The sequence below is a fragment of the Taudactylus pleione genome, unplaced genomic scaffold (genome assembly GCF_031769625.1).
Source record: "Taudactylus pleione unplaced genomic scaffold, aTauple2 ptg000637l, whole genome shotgun sequence".
Taxonomy (NCBI): domain Eukaryota; kingdom Metazoa; phylum Chordata; class Amphibia; order Anura; family Myobatrachidae; genus Taudactylus; species Taudactylus pleione.
This window is the reverse complement of record NW_028285039.1, coordinates 5,874,634-5,890,459: the sequence shown is the minus strand read 5'-3', so window position 1 is coordinate 5,890,459 and position 15,826 is coordinate 5,874,634. Positions and strand designations below refer to the sequence as shown.

The window sequence follows — 15,826 nt, the reverse complement described above, 5'->3', positions numbered from 1 at the left end:
GTCGGGAAGCCGGCTGCCGGTATTTAGGCAGTCGGCTGCCCGATTGCATACCCTGTCCAACATCTTGTAACCCATTATTCTGCATTTTGCAGATTTTCACCGGAAAAATAACTTCATTATTGGCCAAATTTAGCTAATTAAAAATGTCTAAGTACTAATTAATCATTAAGGAGGGTGTCCTAATGGTTCTGAACCAAGTGTCCACATTTGTACATTAAATTAGCAGACGATATAACCGAATAGCTTCAAATTTGCGTCTCCCGTAAAAAGTCACATTTACACCAGTTAATAGTTATAGTGGATAATTGAATTCGGCCATAATCATCTAATCACCAAATAAATTTCTTCTTCAGTTGAAGTATCATTAATAGATCAACTCTATTGATTCTTTAACAATGTATTCATATTATGTATGTCTATAATAACTAAAATGTAAAAATATAAATATATATATTTGTGTGTCTTTAAAACAAAAGAACAAACCCATTAACTATAAGGAGGGGGGGAAATACAGGGCCTACTGTACAGGACATATTGCATTTGATACCCAGAGGAGCATGTTTACTGCCCAAAGCCGACCAACCTGTTAGAAAATCTATTATAAGTGAACCTATAGGATATGGCTGGTTGGGTACAGAATACCGGCGGTCAGAATCCATACGGTTAGCATAGCAACACTTGTTGGTCGGTATGCTAATCCTCTCCCTAACCTAACCCGATGCCTGACCCTAACCTCCCTCCCCAGTGTCTAAACCTAATCTCCCCCCTACACCTAACCTAATCCTCCCCCCAACCCCGCTACCTACCTTTGGTAGTCCGACGGTCTGCATCCCGACCGCCGGGATACCGAACGTATCCAGATATGACAAATTATATGCTTTACCATTAGTGGTCTCTAGTGTGTGCAAACACCTGCCATTGCAATATGTTCTGTAACTAATGTACCAGATTAGGATCACAGAGTCACCGTGTATTCTGGCTATGCCAGGGCTACCATGTTTTCTAGTATTCCTAAAACAGGCATGGTGTTTGGCAGTGGAAATCTTTAATACTTACATTCCTTGTATACATTCTACAGCCACATCTGCATGAGCAGCATTAGTAGGAAAAGAAACCCACAAAATATCTTCTTTACTTTACTAGCTACACAATGGTCTCCCAGGCTGGGAGTCTTGGTAAATACCAGCCCTCTCAAAGTAATTTTCTCCATATCTGCACTTTCATCATGAGGAAGTCATAAGGTCCAGATCACAAGCAGCAGAAAGCAGAGATGTCCAGCACCCTTGTGTACATACTACCATGACACCTCTGAACAGCTCTTTTCATGGGAGCCTGCACTTGAAAAGTATCTTAATCACCTAGTGTCTTATTGTAGTAGTATTTTATATCCCTTTTCCACCAAAATGCTGGATCTGACATGGGTTTTCAAACACAGTTCCAACCCGTTTCACAGCCGGATCAGACCCCTTTCACACTGCACCTTGGACCTGGGTTATTCTCGGGTAGACACCGTTCACGCTGAACACTGTCTGCCCTGCAAAACTTGTGTATTACATCAGAAATTTAAATTTTTCAGGCTCACAAAGATGAGGTCATAAAATGTGGGTGGTGACAAACTCTATGCGCACCAGAATCTCCAATCAGAGGCTTTTTGACTGACCCAGGTCGGATAGCTTGGCTCGCACTGTTCACACCGCACAGTTACCCAGGACCGCATCATGTTCAACCCTGGTAGCTCGAGTTGACTTTTTCACACCAAACCTCGACCCAGGTTTCCCTGGCAATAACCCGGGTTATAAGTTTGGTGGCAAATGGTTATTATTGTACTAGTGTCTTATAGTACTAGGTTTGAGAGAGAGGATGAATGGAGTACATTCTTTACTGATATTTATTTTATACTGCCCCTCTGTGATTGTGTGCAGGCATTATGTAACTTGCTGACATCGGTAATAAGAAAACAACACATTCATAAAGGATTTTTATTATAAAACATGATTTTGACCTTGTATGAACCTTCAGTGTATATTTTGTTAGTTTGTGATAAGACCAATTTATGATAGACATGACATTTGATTTTCAACTTTTTGTCTTTCCATCAGTACCATGATGTACTACAGGAATCTACAAGCATATCTGATAACTAGTCAGAGAAACATGTTTACAGCACTTTGTATCTATAATGCATCTCCTTAGCATTTGGTACAAAACACTTAACGGGGAAATGTGATTCCAGTATAACACAATCTACTTTCCAAGGCATCTTTAATATATCTTTTTTTTTAATAGAAATGAGGTTTAATTAATTTAAATTTTATTGCCATAAAACCTCTCTAGTGTGCATCTGTACAAAATTCATGTTTCCTTAGCAGAAAACTGATCTTAAAATGTGTTTTTTCCCCCAAAAATACAATTCTTATTATACACGCTATACAAACTTGAAACATTAATGCTGGTTTTGTAGCAATGATAAAATAAAGTAAAAAAATTATGTCCATACACGGTACCCGCATCAATGTTGGAAGGATTTTTCACTTCTCGATGCAGAAGTATTTAACAGATAACCGCAAGAAACAATACATTCTGTACCTTCATAACACCACAACATTCAACTTCAACCACACCAGACTGCGTTTCACTTGCAGTGGCGCTCAGAACAGAGACTCAGAATACTTTTGTGGTAAATATTAAACATCATCTGCAGCAAGAGCAGGGATATTCATTCTAGGCCGGGTAAAAAATGCCATTTTCTCTCTGGAAAGGAAAAAAAAACAAAAAAACAGTGCATTGGAATTTTCTTTTAGATATACACATAGCAGAACTGCATAAGACTAATTTTACAAGATACTGTACAATACAAAATTCACTGTTAAAAAATAAAACCTACTGTAACAGCCTGCATCCAGGTGTGTGGGAGCTCTACATTTTGTAAGCTCATTTTGTGGGTATGGGAGCTCTGCATTTTGTAAGATCAGTTTGGTTTAGAATACTTAGAATTACAAACAATATTATAAGTATTCTTTTCTAAATACATCACAGTATTACCACAGAATTGTACTGTAAGAGGAGAAGTTAATGAAACTGCAAGAGACAAGTCAGCCACATGGATGAAGTTAAGTTATACAAAGAAACTAGGGACTGCTCGCAATGTTTTTGCTTGAATTACCCCAGCTTACAGTGAACCTATCAACATAAATTTACATTTTTGATTTCATATGACACTGAACCTGAATCAAGCATCATGGAAGCAGTGCTGTCCTAGACCTTCAGGAGTCCTAGGTAAAACATCAGAAGGTATCTCATTTCCCGCACAGTAAGCACTTGTATTAATGCAGATAGGAGAGGACTGTGGGAAAGGGACCAGGGGGTATATTTACGAAAGTGCAGGTTTACAAAAGTGGAGATGTTGCGCATAGAAACCAATCAGATTCTAGCTATCATTTTATAGAAGTTACTAGATAAATGACAAGTAGAATCTGATTGGTTTATATGGGCAAGATCTCTACTTTTGCAAATCTGCACTTTAGTTTATATACCCCCAGGAATCCATTGAACAGGTGCCAGCCCATACAGGATATCTCCTAACATTATGTACCTAGCGGTTCTAAAGCACTAGACCATCCCCAATCACCTTCCTTTATCTAAATAAAGACCAAACAGTTAAAAGTTGAGACACAAAATGGGCCCGACACTCTATATTCACACCTGGGGGTATATTTACTAAACTAAAGCTCAATTGTGTATTCTGTTTGATTTGCCATTTGAGTTTGGTTCGATTTCCATTCGATTTTGATATTGGAGATTTACTAAAGCCAAAATCGAATGTCAAATCGAACTGAAAACGGAATTTCACTCAAAATCGAATATAGGCAAAACATCAATGTTTTCCCAAAGTCGAATATAGGATCCCTTAATTCACTAACATTTGGTGAATAGAATAATGAGAGACATTCAATTTGAGCTTTTAAACACCATTCTATTGGCTGGAAATTGATTGTGATGTCTTTAAAAGTTCCCAAAAGCATGTGGGGCAGTCTGGCTGTAGGAATAATGGCTGTTCAAGGCTATGCCATGCTGTGCACCTACCTGCGGTATGCAAATCACCACCTGACTGAGAGAACCCAGGAGCATTAATCAGAGCAACTTCAGCAGCTTCATGAGGTACCCCGCAACCTACGTAGGCCTAGGTTCTTTCACCGTCGGATAAACCTCAAGGCTTGTCTGCTGGTGAGGCCATACACATGTTCCGCCTCTCACGTTCCAACATCATGATGCTGTATGACCTCATCAAGACTCAACTTGAGCCAGACACTGCACGGTCACATCCCATGCTTTGCATTTTTTTTGCTACTGGCTCCTTTCAGCCAGTTTCAGGTAGAGTGCTAGGTATTTCCCAGCCTACCTTTAGCAGGCACCTGACCCAAGTCATTTCACTGATCCCCCTCTGCAACACCTACATCTGCTTTCCCAGCCAGGAGTCACACTGGCACAAACTTAAGGTAGTTTTCTATAGTCTCTTAGGCATGCCTAATGTTCTGAGAGCTGCAGATTGCACACACATTGGGCTGAGACCCTCTAGGAATACTGCATATGTCTATACCAATAGATATTATACATATACCATGAATATGTAGACGGTCTGTAATGCAAAACTAAAAATCATGAATGTTGTGAGTGGCTATCCTGGTTCGTGCCATGATGCCTATATCCTATGAAATTCATCCCTCTGCAAAATTTGAGACGGACCAAATGTCAGAGGGATGGTTGTTGGGTAAGTTACCTGTATGTGTTAATTAAGCAGCTTCTACTACATGTTACTATATTAGTCTAATTATCTTGTTTTTCCCCCCAAACAGGTGATTTAGGCTATGACCATTACTCCTGGCTTGTTACTCCATTGTAAGATCCGCAAACTCCTGCTGAGCATAAATATGAGGAGGCACATATAGCCACCCGATCCGTGATAGAAAGGACCTTTGGGCTATTAAAAACAAGGTTCAGGTGTATTGACAAATCAGGAGGCATATTACATCATCCTGCAAAATTGCCCAATATTGTGCTCACTTTCACTTCTCTACACTTGTGCATCTTTCCACTTTTTTCCCCTGTTAATTATTGTACATGTGATACATTTCACTTCTCTACACTTGTGCATCTTTCCACTTTTTTCCCCTGTTAATTATTGTACATGTGATACATTTGGACCAATAGGATGTAATGAGGAAGATGAGTTCGATTTTGCATTTGATTTTAATGGGGATTTGAGGTTTGATTTAGGAAAGAATTTCATGAACTGAACACAAAATCCCTTCTTAAAATTGACCAAAATCAAACTCGATTTGAAAATTGAATGCAAAATCAGATATTAGTAAATAAGGGATTTGCTAAGGGATTTTGCAGTTCAAATTAAATTTGATTTCAGTTGATTTTATAGATTCATAAAATCGAATACCAAATCGAACTTTAGTAAAATTACTCCTGGTATGGTCTGGCTGGAACACAGCAAGATCCCTGTGATCATGAACAATAATTAGTGAGACATGTAGTGGAAAGAGTGCTATATGAGTAAAAGGCTGCTCCCAGCAACAGTATACCTCATTCACTCACAGGTCATATTCATTTTAGCGGAGTGGGACGTGCCCAGTCTCCTACTGCTACACAATTAAAAGGTGCTCTCAGAAGGACTACATCTGATTATTAGGATTTCTGAGCACTGGTCTCTTTTTAATAGTTCACTATTTGACATAAACGTTTTGCATCAATTAGCTGTTCCCACTATACGTGTACCCTTCATTTCACACATCTGTACACATAGGTGTAGCACCAGAGGCGGGCTGGGAGGTGGGGTCCCTACTGCCCCCTGGGCCGGCATTTGGGGCCACACAAGCCAGGCAAAAATTGCTCCCTGACTCAATCGGAATGGCCGGCCAGCAGTGATCCCAAATACGTGCTATAGCGCATATCAGGGGCAGGCTGGGCCAGGGGACAGAGTGACAGATGCATCACTGGCCGGACCCATTTTTAGCACCTTGAGCCGGCCGCTGTTATCGCCTTGGGCTGCGTGTGCAGTCTCTCTTCTCCCCTGCCTGCTTTCTGAGTACAGTGTAGCCATTGCCTAGAGCGTCAGCCTGTTTCGGAATAACCAGCAAGGTGCCTGCTGCGAATGAGGATGAGAATGCCGCAGCGTACCTGGCCCCAGCAGTCCTGGCTTTCTGCTTCTAATCCCCGCCTCCCCTCTACCCCTAATACGAAGTGTCACCTAGCCGGACTTGTCCCTGGCTCCTCACCTCCTATTCCCGACACCGGCTCCCCTCCCCGAATCCTCCTGTCACCGACTCCTCACCTCCTAATCCTCTTCCTTACCTCCTACTCCTTTCCCCAACTTCCCACCTCCTACTCCTGTTCCCGGCTCCCCGCCTCCTACCCGTTACCGGCTCAGCACCTCCTACTCCTTTTCCAGGCTACCCACCTCCTACTCCTGTTCCCGGCTCCCCACCTCCTACTCCTGTCCCCAGCTGCCCACCTCCTACTTCTGTTCCCGGCTCCCCGCCTCCTACACCTGTTACCGGCTCACCACCTCCTACTCCTGTTCCAGGCTACCCACCTCCTACTCCTGTCCCCAGCTCCCCACCTCCTACTCCTGGCCCTGCAGCATCAGCGCAGCCACCCACATCCAGCTCCCACAGAATAAAAGGACAAGAATGCACAGCTAGACGCAGAGAATTCCTTGAGCATTTTAGTTCAAAGGTAAGAGAACAATTTTATTGCCATTTTTTAAAAATGTATTTACTGGTTCGTGGTTTTTCATAAAATTATGCTGAAACTATAGTTTCTGCATAATTGTATGCATCACCGCTATGTAAGAACAGTCTAATGCAGAAGATTTCACAGAAATCTCCTGCAGAAGGCTAACTATCGCTGCAAATTGCAGTCCCCATTATTGTCAATGGGGACTGCAGTCTGACCTCTAGGTACAAAACTGATGCTATTGGGGGTATCAAGCTGGGCATTCTAGGGGTATGTGTGGTGGCATGTGAGGAGGTCTGAGGGGAATATGGGGAGCTCTTAAGCATAAATTATGATTTAACTATGCTATTGAGGAAGCTGTATGCTCTCCACAGCGAAACGCGTCTAGCACCCCATTGACGTTGCCACATCCGACTGAGAACCTCATTGTGGATTTCCGGACCGGCACTCCTTATTGCATTCCAGCTGCATCATTCCATCTCCTTACCATCTGTGGGTCAACTACCTACTCGTTAGGATGTGATTATGCTTCAACAAAGCTGGTAAATATACATTCACAGAGCTGGACATTATTCCGGATTCTACTATTGAGGACCAATTATTGTGTATCAGTAAAAGGCCATTTGGACTAAGGGGTCTATTTACTAAGCAGTGTTAGGAGACAGAGTGAAAAGTGATAAGAAAGTGATAAGGTGCCAGCCAATCAGCTCCCAACTGTCATTTTTCAAACACAGCCTGTGAGATGACAGTAGGGAGCTGATTGGCGGGCACCTTATCACTTTCTTATCACATTTCACTCTGTCTCCTAACACTGCTTAGTAAATAGACCCCTAAGACTCTTAATATTTACGAATTTTTCATAATTTTTTTCTACTTGAATTTTTAGATTTTATTTTTTGATCTTATGCATTATATATGTCCTATGTTGTGAAATGCAACAATAAATGAATATCTTTTACTCTCAATCAAGCCGTATATAGTCCTAATCTTAACCATTTATCATCTGCAAGTATATTGTATTATCACATGTATATTTATTTGTGATTTGTAGAGACACATGATTTATAGACTACCGAATTTAATAGACACACTATCTCTGTTAACACAGGAACCCCAGCGCAGGTTCTTTCATTTATCCAATTTTTTTTAAAGTGGCGGGTCCCTGGAACCCACATATTTTGTCGCTCAACGTGATCACTCCTGCATCACCACTTAAAACTTATTTTTACATTATATATCACTTTGTTTGTTTTTGATCTATGTATTTTTTCACACATTTATTCTTGTAAACACTCTTAACACTGAGTAGCTGCCTTCACACACCTGATAATCTGTAACACTCCACTGCTATTTTTCACCAGTGTGATGCCCTGGGGTGGTTTTTGGCTGGGCTGGTTTGGGGCCCCAGATGCACTATGCTTTTTTGAATCATGGCACCCTAGAGTATCAGCATTATTGTCATGGCACCCCTAAGACAAAAGTTTGGTATTCAGAAAATATGTAGTGAAGTAAATTGTGCTAACCTATCATCCTTAGGTTCAGTTATGTGGCGGTGGACAGGTTTGAGCTTCTTTTTGTCCACATATTTACATTAAATAATTTAATTTGGTACTTGACCACCAACCTGAGGCATCCCTGCAAGTGTCCTGAGGCACCCCAGGGTGCCACGGCGCACAGTTTTGGAACCACTGATATAAGAGGTTGTTAGCATATATTAGATCAAAAATATGGGCCTGAATGGTGTAGATTGAGCGCTAATATATATTAATGTTATATTTAATATATAACTATGACGGTAAGTGGATGGAAGCAGGAATAGGAGTGGCAAAAAGATAAAGGATGAGAAGAACATGAAAAGATAAAACCAGAAAACCAAAAAAATAAAATAAATATAAAATAAAAACCATAAAAGTAAATAGAATAAATGGGATAAACGAAATACAATGAAATAAAAAACTCCAGCACTAATGTTTATGCTCTTTTCCAAAAATGTGGGCTATAGTCAGAATCAAAAACGGTAAACTATCCCTATTACTCATCCTAACTGGTCCGGGTTTTTCAGACTGACGCTGCAGTCCTCCCTGTGCCGGCTGAGTTATTCGATGTTGCATGTAGTGTGGTTGCGACAGCTGTAGATGACGTCAGAGACCACGTTTCGTAGTGTATGGCTAATTTTTCTTTTCCTTGAAAAAGTAGCCAAGAGCTACGAAACGAGTTGGACACATCCAGGCAAGTTGAATACAAAGCAGAATCACGCTACGAACACCTGAGTGGGACACGGCCTCTGACGCACTGCACGCGGCATCGCAGAACTCAGCCGGCACGAGGACTGCAGCGTCAGTCTGAAAAACCCGGACCAGGTAGGGCGAGTGATAGGGATATTTTGCTGCTTTTGATTCTGACTATAGCCCACATTTTTGGAAAAGAGCGTAAACATTAGTGCAGGGGTTTTTTATTTCATTTATTCTATTTACTTTTATGGTTTTTATTTTTATTTCATATTTATTTTTATAATTTTTTTGTTTTTTATCTGGTTTTATCTTTTCATGTTCTTCTCATCCTTTATCTTATTGTCACTCCTATTCCTGCTTCCATCCACTTACCATCATATTTATACAATAAATATAACATTAATACATATTAGCGCTCAATCTACACCAGTCAGCTAACTATTATTTATTGAGCAGCTCTGTCAGGGCCGGATTAAGGTCTGTGGGGGCCCCTATATACCACAGTTTCTCGTCACCCTAGGAACATTTTTTTTTTTTCCTTTTTATTCACCTCAATAGTAATGCCCCTCTTGCAATGCCCACTGTAGCAGTTCCCCTTATGCAGTGCCCCCAGTAATGGTCCCCCATATGCAGTGCCCACTGTAGTAGTCCCCCCTATGCAGTGCCACCTGTAGTAATGCCCCTTATGCAGTGCCCCCAGTAGTGGTCCCCCTATGCAGTGCCCCTTATATAATGCCCCCAGTAGTGGTCCTTATATAGTGCCCCAGACCCAGTAGTGGTCCCCCCCTATGCAGTGCCCCTTATATAATGCCCCAGTAGTGATCCCCCTATACAGTCCCCCGGTAGTGCCCCCAGACCCAGTAGTGGTCCCCCCCTATGCAGTGCCCCTTACATAGTGCCCCCTGTAGTAGTCCCCGCCTATGCATTTCCCCCAGTAGTAGTCCCCCTATACAGTGCTCCCAGTAGTAGCCCCCCTATGCACTGACCCTAGTAGCGCCCCCCAGTGCCCCCATGAAGCACCCCCCTATGCAGTGCCCTCTGTAACAGTCCCCCTATGCAGTACCCCCTGTAACGGCCCCCCCTATGCAGTGCCCCTTACACACACACAAAAAAATCACAACTTACCTGAATCCCCGCTCCTGACGCGACAGCCGCAGTCAGCTCCGAGTCTCGGCTCTTCTCTTTCACTATGGGAGCATAGCGTCATGACGTCTCTCCCATCACATGCTGCGGCGGGAGCCGGAAGGCGGAGCCCATGAGTGAGCTCCAGTCGGCTCCCTCCGTTGTGCAGCAGCCAATGAGAGTCTGTCTGACTCTCATAGGCTGCTGTAACAAACACACAGCTGCCGCCGTCAGTTTAGTGTGGCCACGCTCCCTGCGGTCTACACTACACTAGCGACAGGGACACTAGCGGCAGGTGCAGACAGCGCACCACTGCTATTGGGGGCCCCTCCATGTGTGGGGGCCCAGGGACGACCGCCCCTGTCCCCTTCCCCCTTAATCCGGCCCTGAGCTCTGTAATACTAACCAAGCGCAAAAAAAATCAACAAAAATATGGGCCTGCCTAACACCGTCAAGGTCACCTCTTGTCGGGTAAGTCCCTATCACTTTGAAGCCATTGAGATATTGCAAGAATTGACTACCGGAGCCTTATCGTGTGACGCCGGGGATCGGCAGATGCTTCTGTTGCCATGAGGCCAGCGTACCCAGTCGGTTGATACAGCTTAAGGGGAGGTAGGTTCTTCCCTGGCAGCTGCTCCCCCGATCCAGATCCATCAAAAGGTTTTAGCGCGTCTGGGTTGCTCCTCCTACCCTCCTTGTGTATATGAGACGCTCACAGTCCACTACTAGTGCTATGCTGAAGCAATTTGGTCTCAGGAGGTTTTTGGGTCAGTCAGTCTTGTGGGGTCAGTCTCCCTGTATAACTCTCCCTCGGGTCATGGTATATGGTGCTCTATAGCCTACAGATAGGTCCACATACATCTAGCCTCCTGGCACATAAAACAGCCCTTCTAGTCGCGCCATGCTGTGGCATGACTAGTTAGCGCAGAGCGTCTTTTCGTGCATCTTTACCTTCAAATTCGTCTTATTCGCACGGCTAAAATTCTAAAATGATAGAACCAGCACAGAGGCCTCTGTGCTGGTTTCAGGTAAATCCTGTTTGGCAGGCTTGTCTCCTCAGGACTTTATACAGGATGGTTGGTGTGCTGTCTGTTATAAAGAACCACACCACCAGTCCATCCTACCAACTCCGGTATATGAGACATCTAGGGTGCCTCCTTGTTCCAGGTAATGAGGCAGCTAGTGGAACATTTGGCTACTCCTACACTTCCTCCTTTAATGGGATGCTCACAGCATGCTATGTTTGCCCTTCTATCCATCCTCCCTCTTTGGATGTTTATACCCACTCAGGTCAGAGTTTGGCGGCCGCGCAAAAGCGCTTAAGCGGGCATTACTTTTTTATGTCTGCTCAGCGTGTAGATCCAGATGCATCATGCGCCAGGTTCTTCTCCAGAGTCTAGCTCGGGAGAGGAGCACCATCCTTCTACAGTGGATGTCTTTTTGCAGGATGATGTGCTTGTCTCCTAGAAAGAAGGCTCCAGTATTTAAACACCAGAAAGGAGGGGGGGGGGAAGGGGGAGGGTCAGCTCTCCAAACTGATGGAAGAGACATAGAGTAACCCGGATAAATGGAAACATTAGCATCTTTGCAACCTTTCCCAGCTACTGAATGTACTAAGTGGGAATTCCCTCCTACCGTGGATTCTCAGGCAACACATCTAGTCAGGAACGCTACGCTACGTTGCTTATTCAGTCAGCATCTCCTCTTAAAGATCCTACAGATTATGAAAATTGAAACATGTCTTAAAGCAGTATTTTCATCATATAGAGCTGTTACTTGACCAGCTATGGCTGGGGCTTGGGTGTCCAAGGCTATTGAAGAATGTACGAGTGTATTGGAGCATACTCTACCAAATGCTACCAGAGAACAGCTGACATATCTCCCACATACGGGAATCGACCCCTATTTGGGAAAAGCTGCAATAGATGCTGGCTCCTAGCTTCTAAAGCATCGTCAGGCTCAGCTGTGGCTCGTAGAGCCTTTTTGGTTATGGTCCTGGAAGCAGAGACTGGGTCAAAGAAGGCTCTGGAATCCTTACTTTGCAAATATACTGTTTGGAGCAGAATTAGATAGGATACTCTGGCAGCGTCAAATTCTGCAGGTCTGCCATCAACCGCTACATTAAAGAAAAAAGGGGGAAAAAAGTGGGTGCTATTTGTTGGTAGAATGTAATATGGTTAATTAATTAATTTGTATGCAGCAATTTCAGCTGCCCCCACAAAGTGGATCTCCACCCAAAATGTAAAAACCAAACAAAAGAATAATGGGAGCGCTAGTAAATGGCTGCTGATTTGAAAAATAATTACAATTTATTGCATATATTACAATTAAAACCTATTATATCAATCAAAAATACACAGATGAAAAATGTTCATCATGAAAACCATTGTAATCGTATATATGAAGCATGGATCCAGCTCTATGGTTTAAAAATGTAAAAATACACAGTAAAAAATGTATAAACACAGTATACTCCTTTCTGGTTATGTAAACTCGGAACACATTAAAATGTCAGGCACCGGTCTGGTAGATTAGCGTGTAAGCAGCAAAGCATGAGGTATTTAGGTTAGGTCACAGCCAATTTGCAAGCAGCATTAGTGTACAGTCACAGCCAGTTAGCAAGCAGATAGATAGGTCAGTAGTAGCAAGTTATTGAAGACTTTTACTGTTGTTGATATTTGGTACAATACCATCCAACCCTTTGTATTCGATATCCAGTGGGGTTTGGTGTTGGTGTCCTCACCTCTACCCCTAGGGGGAGGATACTCAATATTGCTGCCAATGCAGGTAGTGTGTTCACTGGACGCTTGGTAGTTAATGTCCGCTGTCTATACCTAGCGATCCAAGGGTGCTGAGAATCTCAGGCAGAGGGACCTCTTCCGGTTTGCGTTCCAAATGTCACCTGACAAGTTTCTCCCCCCATGACACGGTGGTTTCATCAGAGGAGGTTAACATTAAAAGTCTAAGAAGACTTTGCAGGACCACCAAGCAAGCTAAGAGGTCCTGGTTGGCCACACGTCCAGCTTCTAAGCCGGATGGACAAACCCTCTGCCTGATGGGATTGCCCTCCTCCTTAATGGGGCCAGGATGGGAGGCCGACTTCTTTAATTTTTGCGGACTACTTGCATCAAAACAACAGACGTCTGGGTCAGAGAAGTGGTTTTTCAAGGGTATGCACTCACTTTTCGGAGACATCCTCCCCAGAAGTTTTTTGCACTAATTCCTCCATTGGAGTTTATCATGAATTTGGCCCTACAGGAGGCCATTTACTTCCTGCTGCAGGCAGGTGTGATAATCCCGGTCCTGTGGTTCAACAGGGAAAGGATTATTACTCCAATTTATTTCTGGTTCAGAACAAGAATGGGTCTCATCACCCTCTTCTAAATCTGAAAACCATCAACGATTATCAGTGTACCCTTGTTCTGTATGGAAACTCTTCAATCAATGGAACCTGAGAATTTTTTTTTGCTTCTCTGGACATTCATGGCGCATACTTCCATGTGCCGATTAAGCCATCTCACCAACAATTTCCATGGGTTGCTGTCCTGAAACAACATTACCAATTTTAGGCACTGCACTTTTGGTTGTCGACGTCCCCACAGGTCTTCACCAAAATAGTGATGACGGCCTATTTCAGGTTTCAGGGAATCAAAATACAGCCATACCTGTCTTCTGATAATGACAGTCTCCTGCGATTTTACAACACCATCTCCAACTGACATGGCCTGCCTACAGAAGCACGCCTGGATAATCGATTGGAAGAAATCTTCTCTGTCTCCAAAACAGCGGATGGTACATCTGGGGGTGCTTCTGGATTCTCGGGAATAAAGGCTGTTTCTGCTAGAGGACAAGACTGTGGCCCTGTCATTGCGAATACGCAAATTGCTCCGCAATCAAAGGGTATCCATTCTATCAGCGATGTAGGTTTTGGGGTAGATGGTATCCACCTTCGACATGGCGGAATATGCTCAGTGCCACTCCAGGCCTTTGCAGCAAATGATTCTCTCCAGATGGAACGGACAGTATAATCTAATATGGTACCAGAGGATCCTTCTCACTCGGGAGATTTGTCTCTCTCTCGTGAGTTACATAAGGATCATCTGGTCACCCATTCATGGATTCAAGATGGGGTGTTTTTCCTCAATTGGGAAGTGGACTTCCTAAGTCATCAGGACATACACGTTGGAGAGTGGGTTCTCTGGTGTTTTTCAACTTCTGGTGGACAAATGGCAGCTACCAGACATAGGGGTCGATACAAACCCGGACGCTAAGCTGCACTCTCTCGCTGCCAAAAGGGGTCAGGTATGCAAATTCCGCGATTACACTGTCTGGTGTAAAGACGCCCTCTATGTCTTAGAGAGCGACGGCAGAGTGAGCGCACGCCAATATAAAGACGTCCACTTTTCTTTCTTAACATATGTCATTTCCAGGAAGTGTATCATTAATCAGAACTATTGAGTGCCATTGGAGCTGCACGCAGCACTTGAGGTAGACCCTACCCTACCGCAAGAACTGCGATCACTGCAGGCTGAAATACAACCAGGTGACATGTACAATGACGCTTCCATAAAATTCCGTTTTGTTGGCCAGACATGCCTGCGTTCACAGCACCACTCCGCCGTTCACAAGTACCTTCCCGTTACCTCCCACAAACGGCACTATCTGCCACTCAAAGTAGCGCTCAGTCTTTGTGTTAAGAGCGCACGATTCCCGATCGCAATGACTGGTTCGCGCACTGAGATGCATATGCATGCGCAGATGAGTGACAATCGCCCATAGCGTGCGTCCGCGACTTAGCGTCCGAGTCTGAACCAGGCCCATAGATCTCATGGAATCACGTCACAACCACAACGTCTCCAGGTAAGGGTCCAGGACCAAAGACCCCTCAGCCGCCTTCAGGGACGCCCTGGCAGTAAGATGGGACTTCAAGCTGGCGTATCTCTTTCCTCCGATTTTCCCACCTCCCAAGTATTCTCAGAAAATTCAAGCAGGAAGGCAGAACAGTAATACTAGTGTCTCCTGCTTGGCCTAGATGTCATTGGTTCACCGACATATGGAATCTATCCATAGATAGTCCGTTTCCTCTTCCTCTATGGCCGGATCAGTTAGTGCAGGGTCCCTGCCTGCATCCAGACTTACCTAGTCTGTCCTTGACGGGGTGGCTCTTAAGGCTTCCATCTTAAGAGCCAAAGGTTTCTCCAGCTCTGTGATGTAAACGATGCTAAGGGCACGAAAGCCTTCCTCTGCCCGCATCTGTTACAGAGTTTCTGTTGGGTGTTCCTACAAGAAAGTAAGGTTTTAGGTTTTCCCGGGTACTTATTTTTCCTAGACTGGGTTAGACTTTGGTCTCTGCCCAGCTACCCTGGAACTGCACTGTCAGTCTGGTTCCAGAAGAGAATTGCTTCTTTGCCGGTTATAATTTTTTTTTCCAGGGAGTTCTCTGAGTTCAGCCACCCTTTGTATCACCGGTAGCACTGTGGGATGTCTTTGGTTCTCAAGGGGCTACAAGCTCCACCATTGGAACCTCTGAACTCTGTAGATTGGAAGAGGTTGACAGTGAAGAATTTTTTTTCCCCTCGCAATCTCTTCTGCATACAGTCTCTGATTTGGCAGCACTTTATTATTGCTCCCAATTTTTTTATTTTTTTCACCAGGTTAGAGCTGTCCTCTGTACAGGGGAGGGTTACCTTTCTAAGGTAGTGTTCAGACTTCATGTGAATGAAGAAATT

At 43.8% G+C, this 15,826-nt stretch overlaps 1 protein-coding gene across 1 annotated transcript in view; it reads right to left on the bottom strand.

The window, feature by feature from the left end:
• Positions 1–1,971: 1,971 nt before the first annotated feature.
• The window catches only part of WWC1 (WW and C2 domain containing 1), a 288,584-nt gene continuing 274,729 nt past the window's right edge, over positions 1,972–15,826 (bottom strand). Inside the window, exon 23 of the mRNA XM_088454941.1 lies at positions 1,972–2,751. Within this exon, the coding sequence (XP_088311067.1) occupies positions 2,685–2,751 (67 nt within the window). The 3' untranslated portion in view covers positions 1,972–2,684. The remainder of the gene's footprint in view (positions 2,752–15,826) is intronic.